The 23,109-nt window shown below is 29.0% G+C and overlaps 2 protein-coding genes across 2 annotated transcripts in view; both read right to left on the minus strand.

Annotated features, from left to right (window-relative positions):
* Positions 1 to 1,295: 1,295 nt before the first annotated feature.
* On the minus strand, positions 1,296 to 10,695 carry LOC136985520 (inactive 2'-5'-oligoadenylate synthase 1B-like). The gene is made up of 2 exons (XM_067282811.1): positions 9,300 to 10,695; positions 1,296 to 1,533 (listed from the first exon to the last, which is right to left on the minus strand). Exon 1 carries the CDS (start codon positions 10,635 to 10,637, stop codon positions 9,333 to 9,335), a length of 1,305 nt encoding a protein of 434 aa, XP_067138912.1. The 5' UTR covers positions 10,638 to 10,695; the 3' UTR covers positions 1,296 to 1,533; positions 9,300 to 9,332.
* Positions 10,696 to 12,476: 1,781 nt separating this feature from the next.
* Positions 12,477 to 23,109, minus strand: part of SH3PX1 (sorting nexin 33-like protein SH3PX1) — a 38,475-nt gene continuing 27,842 nt past the window's right edge. The window contains exons 8-16 of the mRNA XM_067282879.1: positions 22,954 to 23,068; positions 20,929 to 21,059; positions 20,621 to 20,724; positions 18,038 to 18,141; positions 17,081 to 17,158; positions 16,930 to 17,006; positions 16,739 to 16,828; positions 16,440 to 16,646; positions 12,477 to 16,367 (exon numbers count right to left, since the gene is read on the minus strand). Coding sequence (XP_067138980.1) covers positions 16,317 to 16,367; positions 16,440 to 16,646; positions 16,739 to 16,828; positions 16,930 to 17,006; positions 17,081 to 17,158; positions 18,038 to 18,141; positions 20,621 to 20,724; positions 20,929 to 21,059; positions 22,954 to 23,068 — 957 coding nt within the window. The 3' untranslated portion in view covers positions 12,477 to 16,316. The remainder of the gene's footprint in view (positions 16,368 to 16,439; positions 16,647 to 16,738; positions 16,829 to 16,929; positions 17,007 to 17,080; positions 17,159 to 18,037; positions 18,142 to 20,620; positions 20,725 to 20,928; positions 21,060 to 22,953; positions 23,069 to 23,109) is intronic.

Here is a 23,109-nt window from a genome sequence, read left to right on the forward strand (position 1 = left end):
CTGATATAACCTGATATAAAAAGAGTTTTATTCCAGAATTTTGCTAACCTAATAAAATTATGCACAAATTGTGACTGATTATTTATAAAATTGGCTTCAGTTTCACACAAACTACTGCTATATCTGTATCCATCTGTGGATGGATTCGGTAAATTGCTTATCTCCTCCATTACGAACTTCCTCTGCTCGTTTGGATCCTGACTAAAATTTATTGCAGGTACGACATCGAACTTGATATTGTTTACCTTTACTTGAATGGTATTTTGATATTTAGAGATGATGTTATAATTTTTCCGTAATAAAATAACTTCGAAATCGTCAACGACAGAATCAAATGGAGGAAACTCGTCATTAATAAAAATTACACAATCGAAATCGAAATCTATTTTTATAGAAGTTTGTTTTCTTACACTACCAAAAATACCAACTCTATCGATTCTAAACTGACTGTTCCGCTTCAAAAGTTCAAATAATTTTGTTGCATACCTTCTTCCTTCTTCCTCATCTTCTATTGAAGGTATTAAACTTTGAGAAAATTCCAGCAATTCATTTTCCATCGTCGCCTAATTTCTATCCATTTTGCATATCCGTAATCCTAAAATCCTATTATGGTAGCCGCCGGTGGAAAAAACGAACCGAACCTGATGCTCCTACTATAAATCAGTCTTTAGTCGGTTGCCGGAATGGCCAATCGAAATCGACCGAACAAGGACCATAAACTACAACTACAGCCAGATTCCATTCGTTAGCGTGATCTTGGTGACCTATATTTGAACATAACATATACTTTCAAATAACAAAATACGATAAAATGCTAAAGTTGTTTATTAATTAATAACTGCTTATGTGTAAATTACTGTAGAATTTTTAGGTTTAACAAGCGTATTTAATTAAATTTAAAGTATTTTGTTAATGTTTATTTAATAAGTTAACGAGCTATATTTTTTATTACATGGATACCTTACTTAACTTTCAAATTTTTTTTCGGCAATCGTCAACATTTTCTGTAGACATTCTTTTCAAAATTTAAATTTTTTTTTGTTTACGATATTCTATAATTAATTCTAATTTTATAGTTCATAATTTATAAAAATTCTTTATTAAAGAAAAAGGCAAAACTCTTCCTTGTCTTGATATTTCCGCTAACGGTAGGAAGTGACGGCTTTCTCATTAGTCCACGAGGCCATGACCTAGGTGCTAGGTGAACAAGAGTTTGGAGGCGTCCTTTTTACAGCTCGAGTTTGTTAATTCTGATTTTTTTCCTTGCTGTTTTGCAGTCTTCCTGTTGCTTTTAGTACATTCCTACACTGTTGCCAGGATTATCATTTGTGGAATAATTGAAACTGTCGTCGTCAATTTTACGCAGCTTTGAAGGAAACGAAGAGAAATGATTTCTTCATCCATCTAATTGAAGAACTAACCAAAGCAAGGATAAAGAAGATGCTAGAATCACACACTTTGCAGACACAATTGCACTTCTTCGTAAAAATGTTTTACAGAAAAATCCTGCCATTCTCAGGGCGAATCCAACATCTGAAAACAAAATAGCTATTTGTCACATCTACCGTTCGAAAAAACGAACTAATTTACTATTACATATTGCAGTCAGTGCAACCACAACAGCGAGAAACATCGTGCAAATCAATGTACTAATTGTTGCAAATAACTTTTATAATAATAATTCAGTGTCTGAAATTGTATAAAAACTAGTATATTTCATCATACATTCGTTATATTACTGTCAGTCATTATTCTCGCATGAAACTATAATAAACATTTGTAAAATTTACGAAGTTTTGTGTTCCTGTACTAATGATTTATGCGTTGTGATCTAGGGTTAAAACAATAGAGTCCGAGCGCAAGTTACTCGCGCGCCGCTCTGGTGGCAAATATTTACATAACACATAGGAGTTCGCTAAAGAGTGCATATGCGTTATATCTGAGACATTTCGAAAACCGTACCTAGTTCAGTAAATCGCTTATTGTTTTTTTAATTTAGCTTTTAGTTTTAGTTTAGCTTACTCGAAATTAAACGCCCTTACACGTGTAAAGGTTTTTAAAAAAATTGTTGATTTCGAGACAAATGAGATATTTGTAAAATATTTAGAGTTTAAAAGTTCTAAACTTTATTTAAAAGAAAATAGCATATATTATACACAAATCCAATTAGCTTTATATGTAACAAATATTCAATTTTCTTATTTATTTATCTATAATGATGTACTGTACAAAATGTAATACTTAAAGTAGAAAAAAATGAGACGTTCATTTATTCACTAGAGAAGATGCAAATGTTCTACTTTAATTATTATTTACCTGCAATTGTAAATAGTATTAAGTTTCAGTGTTTTCACAATAAAAAAATTTCACCCATTTATAATTGGTGGCTGCAGATTTACTATTACTGCACAAACAAACATTATTTTATCTACATATGGAAGAAGTGAAATGGGTAATCTACAGTTCAATATTTCAAAAATTTTAATTCTACCAATGGTTCTCTCAACGTGAATTCTTACACGGGCAATTTTGTATGTTTCGTCCATTTCATTAGCACTAAACTGATTTTAATATGGAAAACTTGAGTTTCAGAAACATTGTTACTAGTCATGCAAATAAAAAATTTTTAAGTCTCCAAGTCAAAAAGGAGGCATAATTAAAATAGAATTTTTATTTTCGACACCCAATTTAATTTGAGGAAACCCTCTATCAGCTATAACAATATCTCCCTCCTCCAGTTTTTGTAGAATATCACAATCATTTGTATTAAACGAATCTGTACTTCTTCCTCCATACCCACTAGAAATAAAAGTTATGTCCTGATGGGGCAATTCCAATTAAATATTTTACAGTATAAGCAGATTTATAGTAGGAATAAAACTGCATTTGATGTTGAACTGATGATGGCTTCTCAGTTTTAATTTCTGTACAATCGATGATTACTCTTGTTTCAGGATAATTTTCTTTAAATGATTGAGGTAATGTAGCCTTAATAGATAATTTTGTTGGCCAAATAATCCAATCTTCTGTTGCAACAAAAATAATTTCTAAAATTTGTAACATCTATGTTTTAATGGTGGTTCTATGAATTCCAAACAATGCACCTAATGCTGAATAGCACAAACCCAACTTTAACTTCATTAGAAAAATTAGTAACTTATTTTCCCAAGACAATTCATAAATTCTAACAGGACTGTTTGGAAGCGTGTCTAAAAGTAAATTGAAAACATCGAATCCTACTGATATTAGTTCTTTTAAAGATTGATCATCATGAAAATTTGCTACACCACTAAAATGACATGACCTATGATTTTCTCCACATTCTTTTGAAATCATTTTAATATGGAAAACTTGAGTTTCAGAAACATTGTTACTAGTCATGCAAATAAAAAATTTTTAAGTCTCCAAACCGTTCGTTTGTAACCTCTGTTTGAGTTTCAAAATCACGTTTTTGTTTTTGTTTAGGGTCTAAAAAATTGTTTTCAATTGCTACATCAAAGGTGTCTTCCTGCTTCTTCAAATAGGATATTCCTTCTGTTCATTAGGTGTTTATATCTCTTCACTGACTGTTCGTGTCGACAATTATCTTCATTGCTTCTTTTTTCAGGATAGATTGTTGGATTATAATTTGGACATCTTGGACCTTCACTTTTTTCCCCATCTATAAAATGCATACTGCATATCCGTGCTGATTTAGAGGGTAGCCACTGTGATCCGTTTTTACTAAATTTACAAGGATATTTTTATAAAATTATTCGTGTCAATTTTTTAAAAATTAACAATAAATTTTGTATTTCTTCCTTTTGTCTTTTAGCAAAATTTATCCAAATTTGGCGCTTCTGTTTAAGGTGTAGACCTGCCAGAAAACAATAAAATGAAACTTTCGGCGTTACATGTTTGCTAGTGTATTAGAACGTCCAAACACAACAATTTACTTTTGATTTACCCATTTTTAATATTATAACTCAAATACAAATTAAAAAACAATAAGCGATTTACTGAACTAGGTACGGTTTTCGAAATGTCTCAGATATAACGCATATGCACTCTTTAGCGAACTCCTATGGGATTTTTGCTTGTACGAATGTCATATACGTTATACGAGCATAATTAGCTATCCCTGATCGTTCTATAATAATATAAGACTTTTTATATTCTAAAGAGTATTTGAATGATCGACAAAATGTCATTTTTATTGAAATATTAATTTAACTGGTAGATAGATTTCTTATTGGTTATAAGATGTATTGGTTTCTGGCGCTGGACATGGGCCAGAAACCGTAGTGATGGGCGATAGTCGTTACCTGAAAATTCGAAAGCACTTCTGAAGTCAGATGTTTACGTGACTCTGATCACTTTTGGTCAAAGTAAAACATTTTTCTTCATATTTTGCTGAACTTTGGTGGTTAAAGATTTAAAGATTGACAGAATGGGGAGTAGAGGGATCATGGATCATAACTTAGTTGGAATAAGATTTAATGAAAATTTACTCATTATAGGCATTTATAATTTAAAAAAAATTCAACTCTATCCTCAAACGCTTTTTAATAATTAATAATATAAAAGTTATTTTTTAAATTGAATCTCATAACAGATGTAACTTTAAACTTAATCTAGTAAAAATCCTAACTAACTTCTTCCGCGCCTAAACCAGGATTCCTTCTAGAACAGAACCACCAGAATTGCCCGTGTTAGCTACTCACATTCTCACCTGACCTTCCCCGGAGCGACATAGTCACACACACACCATCAACTAATAATGTATTTAGTGGCTGTAAAACAAATTATAGAAGTGAAAAGGAAACTGTTTCTACCTTTACCAAAAGAGCGACTGAGAAGTGTTTGGCTCTGAAAAATTCCCAGTGATTTGATAGGATTAAAACTTATTATATCAGTTATACGCAGTAATTAGAAATTAAGATTTAAAAGTTTTGTAATTTTATAATATAAACGTCATGGTATTCAATTTAAAACAGTATTATCTTTCAAAGAAAACTTCAAAAATTCTGTTAATATAGACCCATTTTATACAATATCTCAGCTGACCCGGCCACGCGTTGTTGTGGCTCAAAATGTATCTATTATAAATGTCTAACACTTCCCTCGTGGGGGGAATTTCAAAAAATCTCTTTTTAGTGTATATTCTGTTGACGTCACCTATTAAAACGCAATTAAAAACGCAAAAAACAGCATGTAAAATAGTATAAATAGAAGCCGAGTTCTTCACAGTAAGCCTTAATCCTGTCTCTTTCCCGGCTGGAGAATATCGAAAAATCCCTTTTTAGTGTATATTCTGTTGACGTCACCTATTAAAACGCAATTAAAAACGCAAAAAACAGCATGTAAAATAGTATAAATAGAAGCCGAGTTCTTCACAGTAAGCCTTAATCCTGTCTCTTTCCCGGCTGGAGAATATCGAAAAATCCCTTTTTAGTGTATATTCTGTTGACGTCACCTATTAAAACGCAATTAAAAACGCAAAAAACCGCATGTAAAATAGTATAAATAGAAGCCGAGTTCTTCACAGTAAGCCTTAATCCTGTCTCTTTCCCGGCTGGAGAATATCGAAAAATCCCTTTTTAGTGTATATTCTGTTGACGTCACCTATTAAAACGCAATTAAAAACGCAAAAAACCGCATGTAAAATAGTATAAATAGAAGCCGAGTTCTTCACAGTAAGCCTTAATCCTGTCTCTTTCCCGGCTGGAGAATATCGAAAAATCCCTTTTTAGTGTATATTCTGTTGACGTCACCTATTAAAACGCAATTAAAAACGCAAAAAACCGCATGTAAAATAGTATAAATAGAAGCCGAGTTCTTCACAGTAAGCCTTAATCCTGTCTCTTTCCCGGCTGGAGAATATCGAAAAATCCCTTTTTAGTGTATATTCTGTTGACGTCACCTATTAAAACGCAATTAAAAACGCAAAAAACCGCATGTAAAATAGTATAAATAGAAGCCGAGTTCTTCACAGTAAGCCTTAATCCTGTCTCTTTCCCCGCTGGAGAATATCGAAAAATCCCTTTTTAGTGTATATTCTGTTGACGTCACCTATTAAAACGCAATTAAAAACGCAAAAAACCGCATGTAAAATAGTATAAATAGAAGCCGAGTTCTTCACAGTAAGCCTTAATCCTGTCTCTTTCCCGGCTGGAGAATATCGAAAAATCCCTTTTTAGTGTATATTCTGTTGACGTCACCTATTAAAACGCAATTAAAAACGCAAAAAACAGCATGTAAAATAGTATAAATAGAAGCCGAGTTCTTCACAGTAAGCCTTAATCCTGTCTCTTTCCCGGCTGGAGAATATCGAAAAATCCCTTTTTAGTGTATATTCTGTTGACGTCACCTATTAAAACGCAATTAAAAACGCAAAAAACCGCATGTAAAATAGTATAAATAGAAGCCGAGTTCTTCACAGTAAGCCTTAATCCTGTCTCTTTCCCGGCTGGAGAATATCGAAAAATCCCTTTTTAGTGTATATTCTGTTGACGTCACCTATTAAAACGCAATTAAAAACGCAAAAAACCGCATGTAAAATAGTATAAATAGAAGCCGAGTTCTTCACAGTAAGCCTTAATCCTGTCCCTTTCCCGGCTGGAGAATATCGAAAAATCCCTTTTTAGTGTATATTCTGTTGACGTCACCTATTAAAACGCAATTAAAAACGCAAAAAACCGCATGTAAAATAGTATAAATAGAAGCCGAGTTCTTCACAGTAAGCCTTAATCCTGTCTCTTTCCCGGCTGGAGAATATCGAAAAATCCCTTTTTAGTGTATATTCTGTTGACGTCACCTATTAAAACGCAATTAAAAACGCAAAAAACCGCATGTAAAATAGTATAAATAGAAGCCGAGTTCTTCACAGTAAGCCTTAATCCTGTCCCTTTCCCCGCTGGAGAATATCGAAAAATCCCTTTTTAGTGTATATTCTGTTGACGTCACCTATTAAAACGCAATTAAAAACGCAAAAAACAGCATGTAAAATAGTATAAATAGAAGCCGAGTTCTTCACAGTAAGCCTTAATCCTGTCTCTTTCCCGGCTGGAGAATATCGAAAAATCCCTTTTTAGTGTATATTCTGTTGACGTCACCTATTAAAACGCAATTAAAAACGCAAAAAACAGCATGTAAAATAGTATAAATAGAAGCCGAGTTCTTCACAGTAAGCCTTAATCCTGTCTCTTTCCCGGCTGGAGAATATCGAAAAATCCCTTTTTAGTGTATATTCTGTTGACGTCACCTATTAAAACGCAATTAAAAACGCAAAAAACCGCATGTAAAATAGTATAAATAGAAGCCGAGTTCTTCACAGTAAGCCTTAATCCTGTCTCTTTCCCCGCTGGAGAATATCGAAAAATCCCTTTTTAGTGTATATTCTGTTGACGTCACCTATTAAAACGCAATTAAAAACGCAAAAAACCGCATGTAAAATAGTATAAATAGAAGCCGAGTTCTTCACAGTAAGCCTTAATCCTGTCTCTTTCCCGGCTGGAGAATATCGAAAAATCCCTTTTTAGTGTATATTCTGTTGACGTCACCTATTAAAACGCAATTAAAAACGCAAAAAACCGCATGTAAAATAGTATAAATAGAAGCCGAGTTCTTCACAGTAAGCCTTAATCCTGTCTCTTTCCCGGCTGGAGAATATCGAAAAATCCCTTTTTAGTGTATATTCTGTTGACGTCACCTATTAAAACGCAATTAAAAACGCAAAAAACCGCATGTAAAATAGTATAATAGATGCCGAGTTCTTCACGATAAGCCTTAATCCCGTCCATCTCCCCCCGTAGGGAGAATTTCGAGATGTATATTATATAAAAGCACGTGCATATTCGAATGCAACGTTGTGTCAAAATTTCAAAGGAATCTGTAGGAAGAAACAAACGTTGTATTTTATTTATATAGATAGGTAGAAAATGATCTGCTTAGGTCCATTCTCACAGAAAAGCATGATGCCTTACAGAAAAGCAAACTTAGGTCGTCGGAAGTTAGCGCCATCTGTTGGACATAAAAGCCTTAATCCATATATAAATATATTTATTGAAAGGGGGGAAATGGTGATCTTCACATATGCCACAAACCTTCGCGGGAATGTATTAAATCAAGATTTCAAAAGTTTTGTAATTTTATAATATAAACGTCATGGTATTCAATTTAAAACAGTATTATCTTTCAAAGAAAACTTCAAAAATTCTGTTAATATAGACCCATTTTATACAATATTTCAGAATGAATTTTTCTTCCAAAATTTAATAATTTATTGTGTGTGTAGGCATAAAGGTAATAAATGACATGACCTGTCACCCTTCAGCAGCCGGAAAATAATACAGCGCGATGATATACAGCAGGGATGGGCAACCCGCGGCCCTCGGGCCGCATGCGGCCCGCAGTAATATGTTTTTGCGGCGCGCATGGCATAAAATATGAATAAATATATCAATTTCCCAGCTTAATGAGATATTCGACAAAAATTCAAACATTACTTTCTACAACTTATATTTGTGAAAAGTTTTTTCGCAATGAATTTAGTAAAAATTAAAACAAGAAACCGGCTAACAGACACATCGAAACTAATTTAAAACTAGCAGTGACTGATATTTAACCAAATATTTCCGATATATTACGTTTAGATCGGTGCCAGAATCTATATTAAGTATACCTATGCTAATTTATAATTATATATGAATAAAAAATTGTGATTTATCGACAGTTTCCCCCTCTTTTCTCTTGTGTGCGGCCCGCGTCAGTTCAAAAGTTTTGAAATGCGGCCCTTACGTAGAAAAAGGTTGCCCATCCCTGATATACAGGATGATATAAGGAAAGACGAACAAAAGAGAAAACAGAATGTGTGACGTGACTTGACATTTTCATGGAAACGGAAGTGATAGACGATTACACTGGGTGAAGGGGGATTGTGTGCCGGATTATCAAGAGTTTGCTGTATTTAAAATGTTGTTTACACCTCTGGATAAATTATAATCATTTTAATTCTTATCACTTTTTCTTGTTATCTTCGATAATTATAGTTCGTCTTTTGTCGATTTTTTTTTCTTCAATAGGTACAAAATCTGATAGATTTCTAACATTATAGTTTTCATATTTTGATTATTGATTTTTATAAATTATCATCTTAAATTTAAAAAGTTTCTATTACATTTAAATACGCTACGAAAAGATAATTCTTGTGATACGTTCAAATTTTGAAGGCAACGAGTTTACAAACTTAAGAAAAAAAAAATTAAACTATTGATTATACATAGAATTATTGTTTGGAATACATTGAAAATTGAACTTACCTCTACGTACAGTTTATAATAAACAATGAAGAATTAATCCCATTTAATACTAATGATAAGCACAAAATTACCAGCTGGCATTTCAAAAGTAGCATGGTAATCGTTATGTCCTTTATAACATGGATATATTTCTGCTGTAGATTGGTTAAGGATATTTTCACAAATAATCTTTACTATTTCAACCCCCATTTTGTCTCTTGTTTGAATAACAGTGTTAAAAACATTTATATTTTTCGTTAAGTAATGTTTAATAATTTCAATTCCAATTCTCTTCACTTTTTTGTCGTTTCTGATAATTACAGCTGGATTCTTGTCTGATTTTTCTTCTCTAATAGTAAGAAGCCAGTTGCAAACGTGAGGTAGACATTTTATATCTTCTATTGGAGCCGCCTGTGGTTGAGGATCAAAAACAGAGTTGAAACTGTAATCAGAAACGAATTGCTCTAGACGACTTATAGTAATAGCGGCAGACTCCTGAAAATTTTCTTTAATCCTTTTACTTTGTATAAAAGGATAAGCGAGATTATTATAAGGATTGCTAGGATCGAGTACCAATGGTTTCTGTTGCAATATATATTGATTGACATCGTCAATACTGTAGTATTCTTCGAATATAATTCTTAAATCGTCCAAATTCGTTATTAGTTGCAAAAAAACACGAAATGCTCTCCGTACAGAGACAGTCAAATGTTTTGTTTCTTCTTCCTTAGCCACGTAAATAGCAATCGTTTCGATCGTCGACGACCTTCCACTGAAATAATCTTTTATATATAAAGTTTTATTCCAAAATTTTGCTAACCTGATAAAATTATGGACAAATTCTGATTGATTCTTTACGAATTCCGCTTGAGTTTCGGCCAGACTACTGCTGAATATATACCCTTCTCTAGCTGATCTGTCTAATCTACTTAGGCCTATCATATTCATTACCATCTCCCTTTGTGAATTTGGATCTTGGCTAAATTGCGTGGCGGGCACAATGTCATATTTCGTGTTATTTAATTCCAATCGAACAAAATTTGGATTTCTGGTGATGTTCGTCGAATTCTTCTCCACCAACAGAATATTTACAAAATCTTCAACAACATCGTCATAAGACGGAAGAACTCCGTCGATAAAAATCATACAATCGAAATCAAAATCCACTTTAATCGCCGTTTCCTTCTTAATGCTGCCGAATATCCCTAATCTATCGATTTTAAATTTGCTTTTCTTCTCGAGAAGTTCGAATAATTTACTTGCCTTTCTTATCCCTTTTTCCAAACTTTCTTCTGAAGGAATTAACTTTATTGACAGTTTCGTCAACTTTTCTTCCAGTACAATTTGCTGCGTTAACATATTGAAAATATTCCAACGTTTATTTAGCTAGCTCCTAAACATATACTGTATATCTGGTTTTTAATCTTATCGTTATATGCTATATTTGTAAATTAATCAATAGAGAACGAAACAAAACCGAAATTTTTATACGATTATAATACGCATTTTCTTTCTATAAAATTTGATTTTGCTGAAATTTTGCAAAATTAAATCCTATCGAAATTTCGGTTTTGTTCCGTTCTCTGCTGATTTATTTACAAATATAGCATAGAATGACTCGCTGATTTTTAATCTTATCAGTCACTATAATCAGCCTATTACTATTTATAGTGATGATCCATATGTAATGTTCATTATCAGTCTTATTAGGGATTAACAAATCCACCTTTTCGACACACAAAATTCCGAAAACGAATTAATTGCATCTTGTTATTTAATCCTTATAAACGTATTACGCGCAACAACAGTTAACGTGTCCGTATACAAGCAATATTCATTCATATTATTTAATATTCATACGGGAAAAACAGTTCAACATTCAACCCCTTAAGACTTTTATATTTATAAATTTAATTTTATAGAACAAAGTTATAGAATTTATTATAGTTTTTAATGCCATTAAAACGGGAATTATATAAGTGTCATAAGCGATAATAAAACTATTCAACGACAGCAGTAAATTAAGTTATAACGTTATTCAGTAACGGATCAAGAAGCACCCAAAGGAAATGCAACAAATATTAATGTCGTATATATCAAGGAAACAAAATGTCATTCTTGTAGCTACACTCCACAATGACATATCAATTGGTTTTGATCCTGGAGAAAAAAGATTAGTATTATCAATTCCCAAGTCGTGGATAAGAATTTAAGAGCAGATTTTTTCAATCGTAATTGGAGAAATTGCTGCAAGAATTATAAAAATTGTTTTGAATGTCCTTGAATCTTCAACAGAAGCTAAAGGATTTCGTTCCAATACTGATCAGGAAAATGACGGTGGTCCATCGCCAGGGCTATCCGCGAAAAGACAGAGATATGCAATGTGAATTTATAATGCAATGTGTTTTTATACCGAAACTGGTATAAAAAGACTATCGAGATATAAATGTAAGACTGCCTTATATATTACGTCCCAATTTCATCTGTGATTCATGCTATAAATCTATTGATGAAAATACTATTAAGAATGAATTATGCAGATTTCATATAGCCTACGTTTTTGTTCTTGAAGGGTACAGTTCTATAAAAATAATTTTTCGTGGCGTTGGATGGACAATATGAAAAGTTAATCGGGTAACATTTATTTTTTACTAACTTTAATTACAGGTTGGAGAGGAAAAAAAACTGAAATCGAGTATTAAAATTCTCCGCTTTTAAAGTTTAAATAGTTAATTTGCATAAGCGACGTTCTCCTTGTTAGTGTGCTAAATTCTCATATAATTATAAATTAGATATTTACTGTACAGGATAATGTTGACTAAGATCTTTTGTAAGGATCTTATATTTCTTTTCTGTAAGTGTAAAAGTTTACTCGAATTAGTTCCAGAAATTTCTAAATTACACCACTATTGATTTAAGAAACCAATTTGTTTCCACTTTAAAAAAAACAATAAGTCTATTAATTAACAAAAATATTAGTGATCAAATATCTTTTTCGTTTAATCATCACAGTAATAAATCCAATTTTGTAAATTATGTTAACAATTAAATTATCTTTAATACAAATCACAATTAAAATAATTTTATTACTAATTATATGTAACTCCCAATTGTACCAGCTGCAGCTAAAAAACAATACTGTTGTAACGTGTATTAATGTTCTTACCTACAATAATTACGTATAAATAAAACTATGCATTAATTATTTATGAAAACTATTTATTTATATTCTGTAAATTGATACAATTGATATTAACTGAATAAAATATAATTGCATATCTTACATGGCAGTTCTCTACATAAATATATAAGTTCAGAGAGAATAATGAGAATTCAACAAAAAAAAAAATCATCAAGCAATCAAAGGAATGGTAAATTTTATTTACAGATTTGCTCCCATTAATATCCCTTTCAAATATTCAGAATAAATTCACTAGATAATAAAAAAATAAATAATGCAAGTTCTATATATTTTATTTAGATATATACCATATTCTATAAAACATTTTCTCTGCCAAAATAGTTTAGTATTTTTATTGTTACTGCAAAAAATATAATTTGTCTTCTTTACATATAACAAATGCAAAAAAATTATTTAAAAAAAACAATATATTTGAAAATATTACACACACATTTATATATAAAATTATATGCTGCTTTGTCTACAAATTTCAACACAAACACACATCCAATTCTACATATTTTAAAATATTTCTTCTGACATTTTTTTAATAGTCAATTTGATATGGTTTACTTTTAATCCAAATATTATTAATTTCTGCCATTTTGTACAACTGTTCAATTCAAAACCTAAGGATTGTTAAACCCTTAACTGCCAGCATGCTTTCTCACAGATTTTTATTATTTAAAGATATGTGGCATATTTAGTTTTTGATAGCTTAAAACATCAATTGAAAGGAAACCCACACAAATCTTACCGGAAATTCTAGTGGTCCTGATCAAAAAGTCTCCATAGGCACAAAGTTGTAACATGGACAGTTTTTGAGTTATCCAAGATGCAAAAATAGATTAATTTACACACACTGTAGTAAATCTTTTTTTTAAAATATATAATGATAGGCCACAACAGAGTTCATTTTTCAATTGTTATCAAGTTTTGCAGAAGGGCACCCGTGCAGTCAACATATATATATAGAAGAGTGTGCTGTATCTACTACTAGTGTGATTCTGGTGCCACTCGAGTTCATGCCAAACTCAGTTGTTGCACATAATGTATGATTTTACCCAGAAGAAAATCCAGATAATGTGTCCATTATCAATAAGATTTCAAAACATATATTTTAAACCAAGAAAAATTTAGGGCCTCACAAAATGCACACAAATTATGTTTTTGAATTATAAGAGTCCAAGATACTAAAACTGTCCATTTTTTTTACTGTGCCTATGGAAACTTTTCATCAGGATAACTAGAACTATAAAATATCAAACATTTGGCCAAATCCACTGGGTCCCATTTTCCACAAGGTTTGTGCAGAATGCTTTGTTTTTTTACAGTGCATTATAAGGTAAGTTTGAAAAATAAAAATACATTACAGAAACTTTTGTTGCAAGCATATGGTACAATAATGTTATAATCATAGAATTGATATTTTATACCTGAAGATGTCTACTGAAAAGTAGATGAAAACATTCGTGATACAATGTTACCCCAAACTCCAGCAATTAAATTGTGAGTAGTTTTCTGTTTTGGTATAATTAATGATAATTCCAAATAAAAAGTCAAATAAAGTTTATTCTAAATGAACATTTATATTTTGAAAATAGAAAATAGTCTGTTATAATAGAAATAATAATTAATTATTTTGTGCATTCAAGACATATTGGCTTCTTAAACATCTTTTTATTTGAGAATCAATACTGGCTGATTTACAAAACCTTTCATATTCACTTATTTTGCTATCAGTATTATGAGAGAACGACCAACCTTTAACACCATATTTACAATTACTTTCTAAGTCACTTTTATCAGTAAAATACTACTATAAGCAACATTCCTCAGAATCTGAATCCCCATATAAAAATTATTTAGAAGTTTTGGAAAAAGCAGCCAATTTAGACATGAAAAAATATATTACACTCACACTGTGGTGCAGTCTCTCAGAACATCTTATACTATTTTTGAACTTGTGAAAATGGAAAAGTATTGGTCTAGAAATAGCAAACAAACATACTATTCATTGGCATGCACACACTAACTTAAAAGTATATAAAATAACAAACTTTAACTTTATACCAGTGACAAATCCTGAGTTGAGCAGTCTGAGAGACTGTATGATAACAGTTAAGGGTTGAACACCGTTCAATCTGAGTAACAGAAAAAGAATTAGTTAACAGAAATTTAATTCATGATATTAAATCAATACTTAAGAATTCATTTATGATTTTACAAGTAATCTAACAACAAATTTCTTATAAAATTTTAACACTTCATATAGAAATATTACTATCTAAATATTTGCTTTTGTTAAGAAAGGCACTTTTCATCCTAGGAGACTTTAATCCATATTTATATATATATATACACACACATACCTGTATAAGCATTTATAAAAACCAAAACTTTTTCTATCAATATAACAACAAAATAGAATTCATGATATTTTACAACACAACTGCAAATATGGAAAATTTAGTTTGTGTTAGGAAAACATCTTCAAAAATAATTTTTATAGAATGATACACAATTGAATTTAAATGGATTATTATTTTTTACTCCAAAATTACAATATAGACAATTTTAATTAAATAAAATATATAGAATGTAGTAAAATTCTGGAATTATAGCTTAAAAATGTATTTGCTGAATTAAACGATTACAGTCTTGATAACTTATTGGTTAAATTCTAACATTCCAGGTTAGTAATTGATAATAATGACTCCTAAAATTGCAAGAAGACACAAGACTTTTTTTTAAAATAACAACATTTTACATTATTATGGTTTAGAATTCAAACGCTTGTTTCAATATGCCTAAGGGTCCTAGAATTTTACTACTTTCTATAGCTAAAGAACGAAATATTTTACTTCTCAACCAAAAATAAGGTAATCAATGATTAAGATTTGTTTGCTTAAGATATTTTTCAAATTATATTATTAACTATATTAACCAATTTCAATGTATATTTTATGCTGATTTACTGCTAAGCAAATACTTACTTGATATTCTGTACTGCTTATGCTATAATGTATCAATTAATTACCTGTAACAAACTATTTACATCAGACATTTCATTAACAAATACAGTATTGCATGAGGAGAAGAGGAGATTGTCTAAATTATGCACGCTAACTCATTTTTGATTGAAAATTGGAATATCACACCAACAAATCAAATTTTTCAACATAATCCATACATTCCTAGAAGTTCAATATTTACATGAAAATAATTATGTAATCTATGATACTGCTTTAGCAAATGTGCTCATATTCACCATAAAATTGAAAGCTAGAAGAATGGTTTATTATAGATGCACAGCATCAAGTTAAACATTACACTGATTTTAATTTACAGAATGCAATGAATAATAAATGATCAATGTTATGTACACGTGTAAATATTTGTCGTTTCACAATCATGCTAGGATCTACTTTAAATGCAACAAATTTAATTAATATATATCAAAAATAAAATAATACTATCCAGAAAGCATCTCTAATAATTATAGAGGAGAACTTTACCCAATTCAAAAGAAAAATATTATAATGCTAATAATGGCACAAATTCTAAATGAATTCATTCATATAAATAAAACATTTCCTTCTTTATCCATGTATATAGTATTATATAATTATTTGAAATCATTAATTCTGAATATTTGATGTATAAATCATTTTAAATATTTTTTTTAGAAAAATTAAGAAACATTTTCTTCATTTGCTTCAGTTTGAGTAATTCCAATCAATCATTTTCATATAAAGCACAACTGTAACTGTACTTTGATTAGATTGCACATTATATATAAATATCAGAACATTATTTAACATAATTAAAATAGAACTATTTCTTCTAGAAAACATTCAGTTAACGTATTCATACATGACTAGAGAATCTTGTAACTTTTGAACAATCTAAATAAAAAATTTTTTAATTAAAAATTGAAAATTTTTTGCATTTATTGAAAAGAAAAAATTTAATAATACCTTTTGATAAAATTCAATCTGCCCTCTTAAGAAATGCTGCATAACCTCTTTAAAATCAGCAATTCTTTCATAGTGAAAGTGTTTCATTTCAGCCAAAGTAGCATAAGAGATAACATCACTTCTTACACATACAGCATTAGCTTCATTAAATTCTAATTTTCCTTCTTCTAATAATTTCTGATATTCTCTTTTCCTATTTAATGCTCCCTTCAAATTATCAAAAAATTGTTTATTTAAAAGTTTCATATTAATTAAAAAATAATTTTTCCTACATCTAAAATGCAATCCTTTAAACTTACTTTTTGAACATTAAGGATGTCGGGCCAAGCTGCTAACATTCCTTTATATTCATGCATCATATCACCTAATGGCTCAAAATCATTCTTTGGCTAAGAAGAAAAAATATATATATATATAATAATTTTTTCTTCTTATACTTAAATTTTCACAATAAAATATATATTTTTTAATATTTGATTACAATAAGTACCTGATCTTCAAATATTTTTCCAATTTCTTCAAATGTATCCCCTGTATGTTTAACTGCTTTGGTAAGTTCACAAGAACCTATAACAAAGATGATCATGTTTATAGCATTTACATTTTATTTTAATCAAGAAATATTACTTGTTTAAACATACTTGGACTCTCATCCAAGTCAAAAGCAGCTCCAAGTTCTCTAAAAGTAAATGCTATTCTACTAAATTCTTTCTTGTATGCTACAAAAATAAAAGTGATGTAATAAATCATAAAGATATAACTTTGAATTAAAAAAAAACATATTTTTATTTATATGCAATGCTATAATTGATTTTGGTCAAATTATTCAACACATTGAATAATATCAAATATATAATCAAAATTTGTCAACAAAAATAATGTAAGCAAACTAAGACTGTTCACATCAATATGAAATTAATGTAACATTAAAAAAACATTTTAAAATCAAGTGAAAACTTTCAAACTAACTAATCTTTTCATAGTTTGAAAAGTTTAATATAGTGGAACCCTGTTTATCCAGATTATAAAACAAATCCCTGCCTCAGAAAGATAGACATATGGAAAACCTATAAATGCAAAAAAATCAAAAGAACTCGTAATTACATTCTTGCCCGAGTGTAACAAGGGTGGACTGGTTTCCTATGAATAAGCATACGATGTTCATCATTATGCATTCTGAGGGAGTGTTCTTTGAATTTATTTAATGTTTTGTTGAACCAGAATTTTGCAGTAAGATTAGAAAAAATCTTATTGCAAGTTTTATTCACTCAACACTAAAGCCTCTACCATTTCCCTGAGTTTCAATCATCACACATTTGTGAAATAAAGTAAACACGATGAAAATGACATCTAAAGGAAAAAAAGTGATTGTTACATTAAAGACTATAGAAATATAAAATAAAAAGTCTATAAACAGTGTTATTTATGTCATTAACAATATTTTTCCAGATTAACTGGATTTTCAGTCATCCAAATCAGTTTGAGCCAGATAAACAGAGTTCCACTGTAGAAATTTTTGTTAATGTATTAACATTGATAGAATACATTAAATTAATTTAATTAATCAAAAATACAATTATGCAATATATTATTATTACCTCCAGTAAATTTTTTAACTTGATCTTGAGTTATATTAAAAAGCTGCTTAACATTATCATCTAACTTTATAACAAATTTTCCAAAGTTATCTGTTTGTTTCTCCCTAAAAAAGAAAAATTCTCTTATTAAAACAAGTAAATAAAAATATTTACTGTGTAATTCGAATATTTGATATTAAGCACTACAGTAGAGAGTCGTTAATCTGAACCCCAGTAATCCGAATTGCCGGTTATCCGAATGATTTTCAGTCGGACTGTGTCGTGCTGAATCGAACGTTTTTGATACTAGATTTTACTTCTAAAGTATAATTTTCATGTTTTTATATTTTTCAATATATTTATTTTGTTTGTACAAAATAAAGAAATAATTTTTAACGATACAATAGCCTCGATTATTATTATAAAAATTTTCGTTAGGCTTAAAATTGATGAAAATTCAACACGTAGCAAAACGACAAGAAAATTCAACATGAAGCGACACACAATGGAGAAAAATTTGAACATCGGACAGGTTAATATATTTTTTCGTACATAATCGGTTATCCGAACAACCCGTCCCCAATTGATTCGGATTAACGACTCTCTATTGTATTTTTAATTATAAAGTTCCACTCAATCTTTAAACTTGGAATCTTATATAAGTTATTTTGAATTTTTTTACAAAATAAAATTTAATATTTAAAATTACTGTAACATTCTACTTCTAACTAATAATGTTTCATAACAATATTAAAATTTAAAACTTTAGGTAATTTTTATGATTAAAAGCAAAAGTACTTCAGGAGAAACAGATTTAATTGAAACAACAACAGTTAAAAAACAGTATTTACTGAAAAACTGATTTTTTCATATATAGATTATATGATATACAATGGGAAATTATTATTAAAAGCAAAATTATGATTCTTTATCTATTATAAAAATCATTAGATACTAATAAAATGTATGTAAAGTGTATTATATTTTATCATTTGTTTCATCTTTAATTTTTTAAAAATAATTTCATTATATATTCTATTTCATCATAAATACAGGTATCACTTGTGTAACATGGTAGTTGTGTTCCAAAAAAGTGCCATGTTATGCAAATCCATTCTATACAAAACAAAGGACTAATGCAAAACGTAGGGTTACTTATATTCCAGAATAAAGTATATTATTCTTTTTTGTTACCAAGAGAAATGTGTTTATTAAAGCAATCAATAATTTATTTCAAATCACAATTAAAAGTACTGCATTATGCATTATTATTAATTTTAGTTACATGAGAGCATTTTCTTTTTATAAAGTATTGTTGTCATCTCAGCTGTTTTGTTGGTCTTGATCAGAAGTATCAGCAACATTTTCATATTTTTTTTTATCATAAAAAATTTTTATGGATGACAAAATAAAAATATGTTATTAATCAAAAATTGTTCTAGCTGGTTGCATTTGTTCAGTCAACTACTGTGCGACTTTTTCCAGAATGTGTGTTTAAATACAGACTTGTTTGAGTACAGAGATACCACTGTATTTTGTTCAGAATTTTATGAACGAAGTATTCATTCATAGATAAGTAATACCTACAGTTAAAAAAGTTTAGTAACACTTACCTAAAAATTTTTAAATATGAATATTAATCTATAAATAGAAAACACAATGACAGTCTTAAGAGTTAAAGTCTGAAAACAACAATAATGATGAAAGTTAAGACAGTATAATTTTTTTTCTTTCTTATCAGTTTTCATTAAAGTAAATCTGACAAAAGGAACAAAACAAATTGAAAATTTCAATATTCTAAAATCAGTGGGCAAATTTGAGACAACATGCATGCTTACTTGAATAAAAAAACATACATACAAACAAACATTGAATAATGAAGTTTGCATTTAAAAATTGTGAAATTTGTATGGAGGATTTCCCAAGCCATGTTAGTGTGAAATGAAGGTCGTGTTGTACAAGAGATATCCCCAATTTTTAAACCGTTTTAGAGTGAAATTGTGTTGTATGAGGGCTACCTGTATATTACAATTTATTATTATCATCAATTAATTTTGCTAGTTTATATTACTTTAGTTATTTGTAATAACCACAGAAAACTTACAAAGAAAATATAACTTGCTAAGTTTTCTAACTCTAAGTGTAATAATTTTCAATGTTTTTTATACTGATTAAGCATATTTAAAAAGTTAAATTTACAACTGATGACAATAACTTAAAATAATAGTGATAAGTTAGACTAAAATGGAAAAAGAGATTAAAGTTTTCAACTTGTAAATGGTCCTTGTATAATTTTAGATTTATAAAAATGTTTAAGTTCAGAATAATTTAATTAAATGTTTATCTCATCAAATTCTTTCCAATAAATTTTAAATATCAGTGTTAAAACAACATTCTGCAAGCTTATAAAATATTGTCTGACATTAAAATGCCCACTGTTTAATTAACTCTTACAAAATTTCAACATTGCTGGAATTTGTATTAACAAGAAAATTACATCTTTCATTATATTTTTTATGCACCACTATATTTTATCTACCATGAGAATCTATAATTATTATAAAAATATTAATAGCGATTAAAAATATAATAATTTGTACTAACACTGTATTGGCATCCAAAGGAGATTCTGGTGCTTTAATTGCATGAAATAAGGAAGCACCAGTTAATTCATCTCGCTCAGATTTTCTTTTACCTGTTTTCCATCTCTATATAAAAGAAAAAGATTTTTAATTTATAAATTTATGTATATTTTTAAAAATTCTTAGTGTTAACTTTCTTTTAATGGTAAAATTTTCTATGGATGATTAATTTATATAATTTTAATTATTGATATCACTTCTTACAGAATATTCAATAAACTTTAAATCTGATTAATTCAATTATATATTATAACATTAAAAAATATTTACTTTTTCATCAGTACATGTTATAAAATGTTTCCAAACTTCAGATTGCGATAATACTGGATGACGGCAAATTCTATTCACCCACATTTGTAACTGGGCCATTCTATGCTCAATAAATTCTTCTTGGTATCTACCTAAATTATAGAAAAAGAACGTTCAAATTTATTATTATTACAAACTTAATTGTTCCTGTTTCCATTTCCAAATTTCATTTCATTCCAGAATTCATAAAAAAAAACGTTTATAGGCAAAAGAGATAAATGTATTAGAAATAACAGAATAACAGAGAACAAGAATAAATAATTTTAAAAGTTAGTTATTCTATTACATTGACCGTAATTACAGAAGGAATTCGTCATACAGAAGTTTTAATATTCTATGTTCTCTTTAATGTTAATTTTGAAATTTTAAAATGCTGTAAATTACTTAATTTAATAATTTAAGAATTATCTTCAATCATTTCAATGATTCTAATCAATTTATTTTTTATTTTAGTTTTTCATTTTTTCTGTGAGGACTATGAAGACCTTTTTTTTTACCAAGATCATTGTGTAGTAAGCTAGTCCACAAAGGAACCAGTCAGATAATAGAGTGTCCAAATTATTTGGAATAAACCACCTAACCCAGACTCAAATCCAGATTACCAGAGTGGCAGACTTATGCCTTAATTGCCTCATCATTATAATAGCTTATTTCGATTATATTATTATAATTTACACCAAAATTATGTTGATTAAACTAAGTTCTGAAAATTATTCATTTGTAACAATGAATGCAATGTTTATATTTTAAGCTTCCTGTAGCAAGATTATTGACATCTTTTTCTCTACTAGAAAAAAAAACATGTTATACATTCCAAAAAAAATTATTCAAATAATTTCTTTTATTAACTGACTGTTTCCAATCATTTCATCAAAAATTTGCTTTTTCTTCTTTAAATTAATTAATATTCAGTGGTTTTGAAGAACTTTTTTTTTAATATTTGCATAGTTTTATAAAATTATATCAAGGATTAAAGAATCATTTGAATATAATAATTATTTACTTTTAGATTTGTGAAATTTGATAACATTTAAAAAAAATTAAAGTATTTCAAATCTAGGCTATTTTTAGTTGAAATTTTACAGTGAAACCTGGATCTATCATTCGTGTATCAACCAACTTGTTTCCTATCAGTCCAAAATCAAAACCAATAAATATATATTATAGTTAATAGTTGCAAAATAACTTCAATTATTTTGTATTTTTTCAAATAGATTAGAGCATCGATTATCCGACTTAATTGGGGACTGGGGTTGGTCGGATAACCGAAAAATGTGAAAAAATACATTATTAGTATAGTGTATTAGGCCTGGTTTAAACACTAGCCTCCCTTTCATGGTCGAGCCAGTGCTGCCAGCTAAAACATGCAAAAATTTAACAAAAATAATATTAAAGTAGCCAAGACATAACCAAATATTGTAGCGCCACATCACTGGCAGACATTTGAATTTGCCAACTAGAACGTGGTCAGTTAACCGATAAACCGGTTAATCGGGGGTTGGATAATCGATGCTCTACTGTATTAACAAGTAGGCTAAAATCATTATTGATGTTGAAATTAAATGAAAATTAATAGCATAATCATTATTGAATAGTTACTTTAAATAAATGATTTGTTAGAAAAAGTATATTAAAATTTCATAAAAATAAATAATTTTCAGCTAATGAATTTCAGTTTTACAAATTTATTCACAATCTCAAAATTTTTTAGAGATTATCCTTTATATGGTATACAGTTACAGTCTTAACTAAAATCATATAATGAATGACCTTTATTCTTATTGATCATATCGATCATCAATTTAGCAATCTTAAAATATATGATTCAATAATATTTTATTTTCAAAACACAAAAATACAAATTAAAATACATGACTAGTTATTAATTTTCTTATTTTAAATGCATATTAAATATTATATTGTATTATATAATTGATAATCTGTATTTAGAACAAATGTTTAACAAATATGTCATATGAAATTTACCTGATATTTGCTTATCTGGAAGTGGAGGAATTGGAATCAGAGTGAACTTGTCTTCTAGTCTTTCGTGTAACCAATCAAAATGTTTATAACGGCGACTGACTTGTATATTATTAAACTAAAAAATTAGTTATAATAGCATATTTTCAAAACTTAATT

This window comes from Centruroides vittatus, unplaced genomic scaffold (genome assembly GCF_030686945.1).
Source record: "Centruroides vittatus isolate TY-2023 unplaced genomic scaffold, ASM3068694v2 contig_971, whole genome shotgun sequence".
Lineage (NCBI taxonomy): Eukaryota > Metazoa > Arthropoda > Arachnida > Scorpiones > Buthidae > Centruroides > Centruroides vittatus.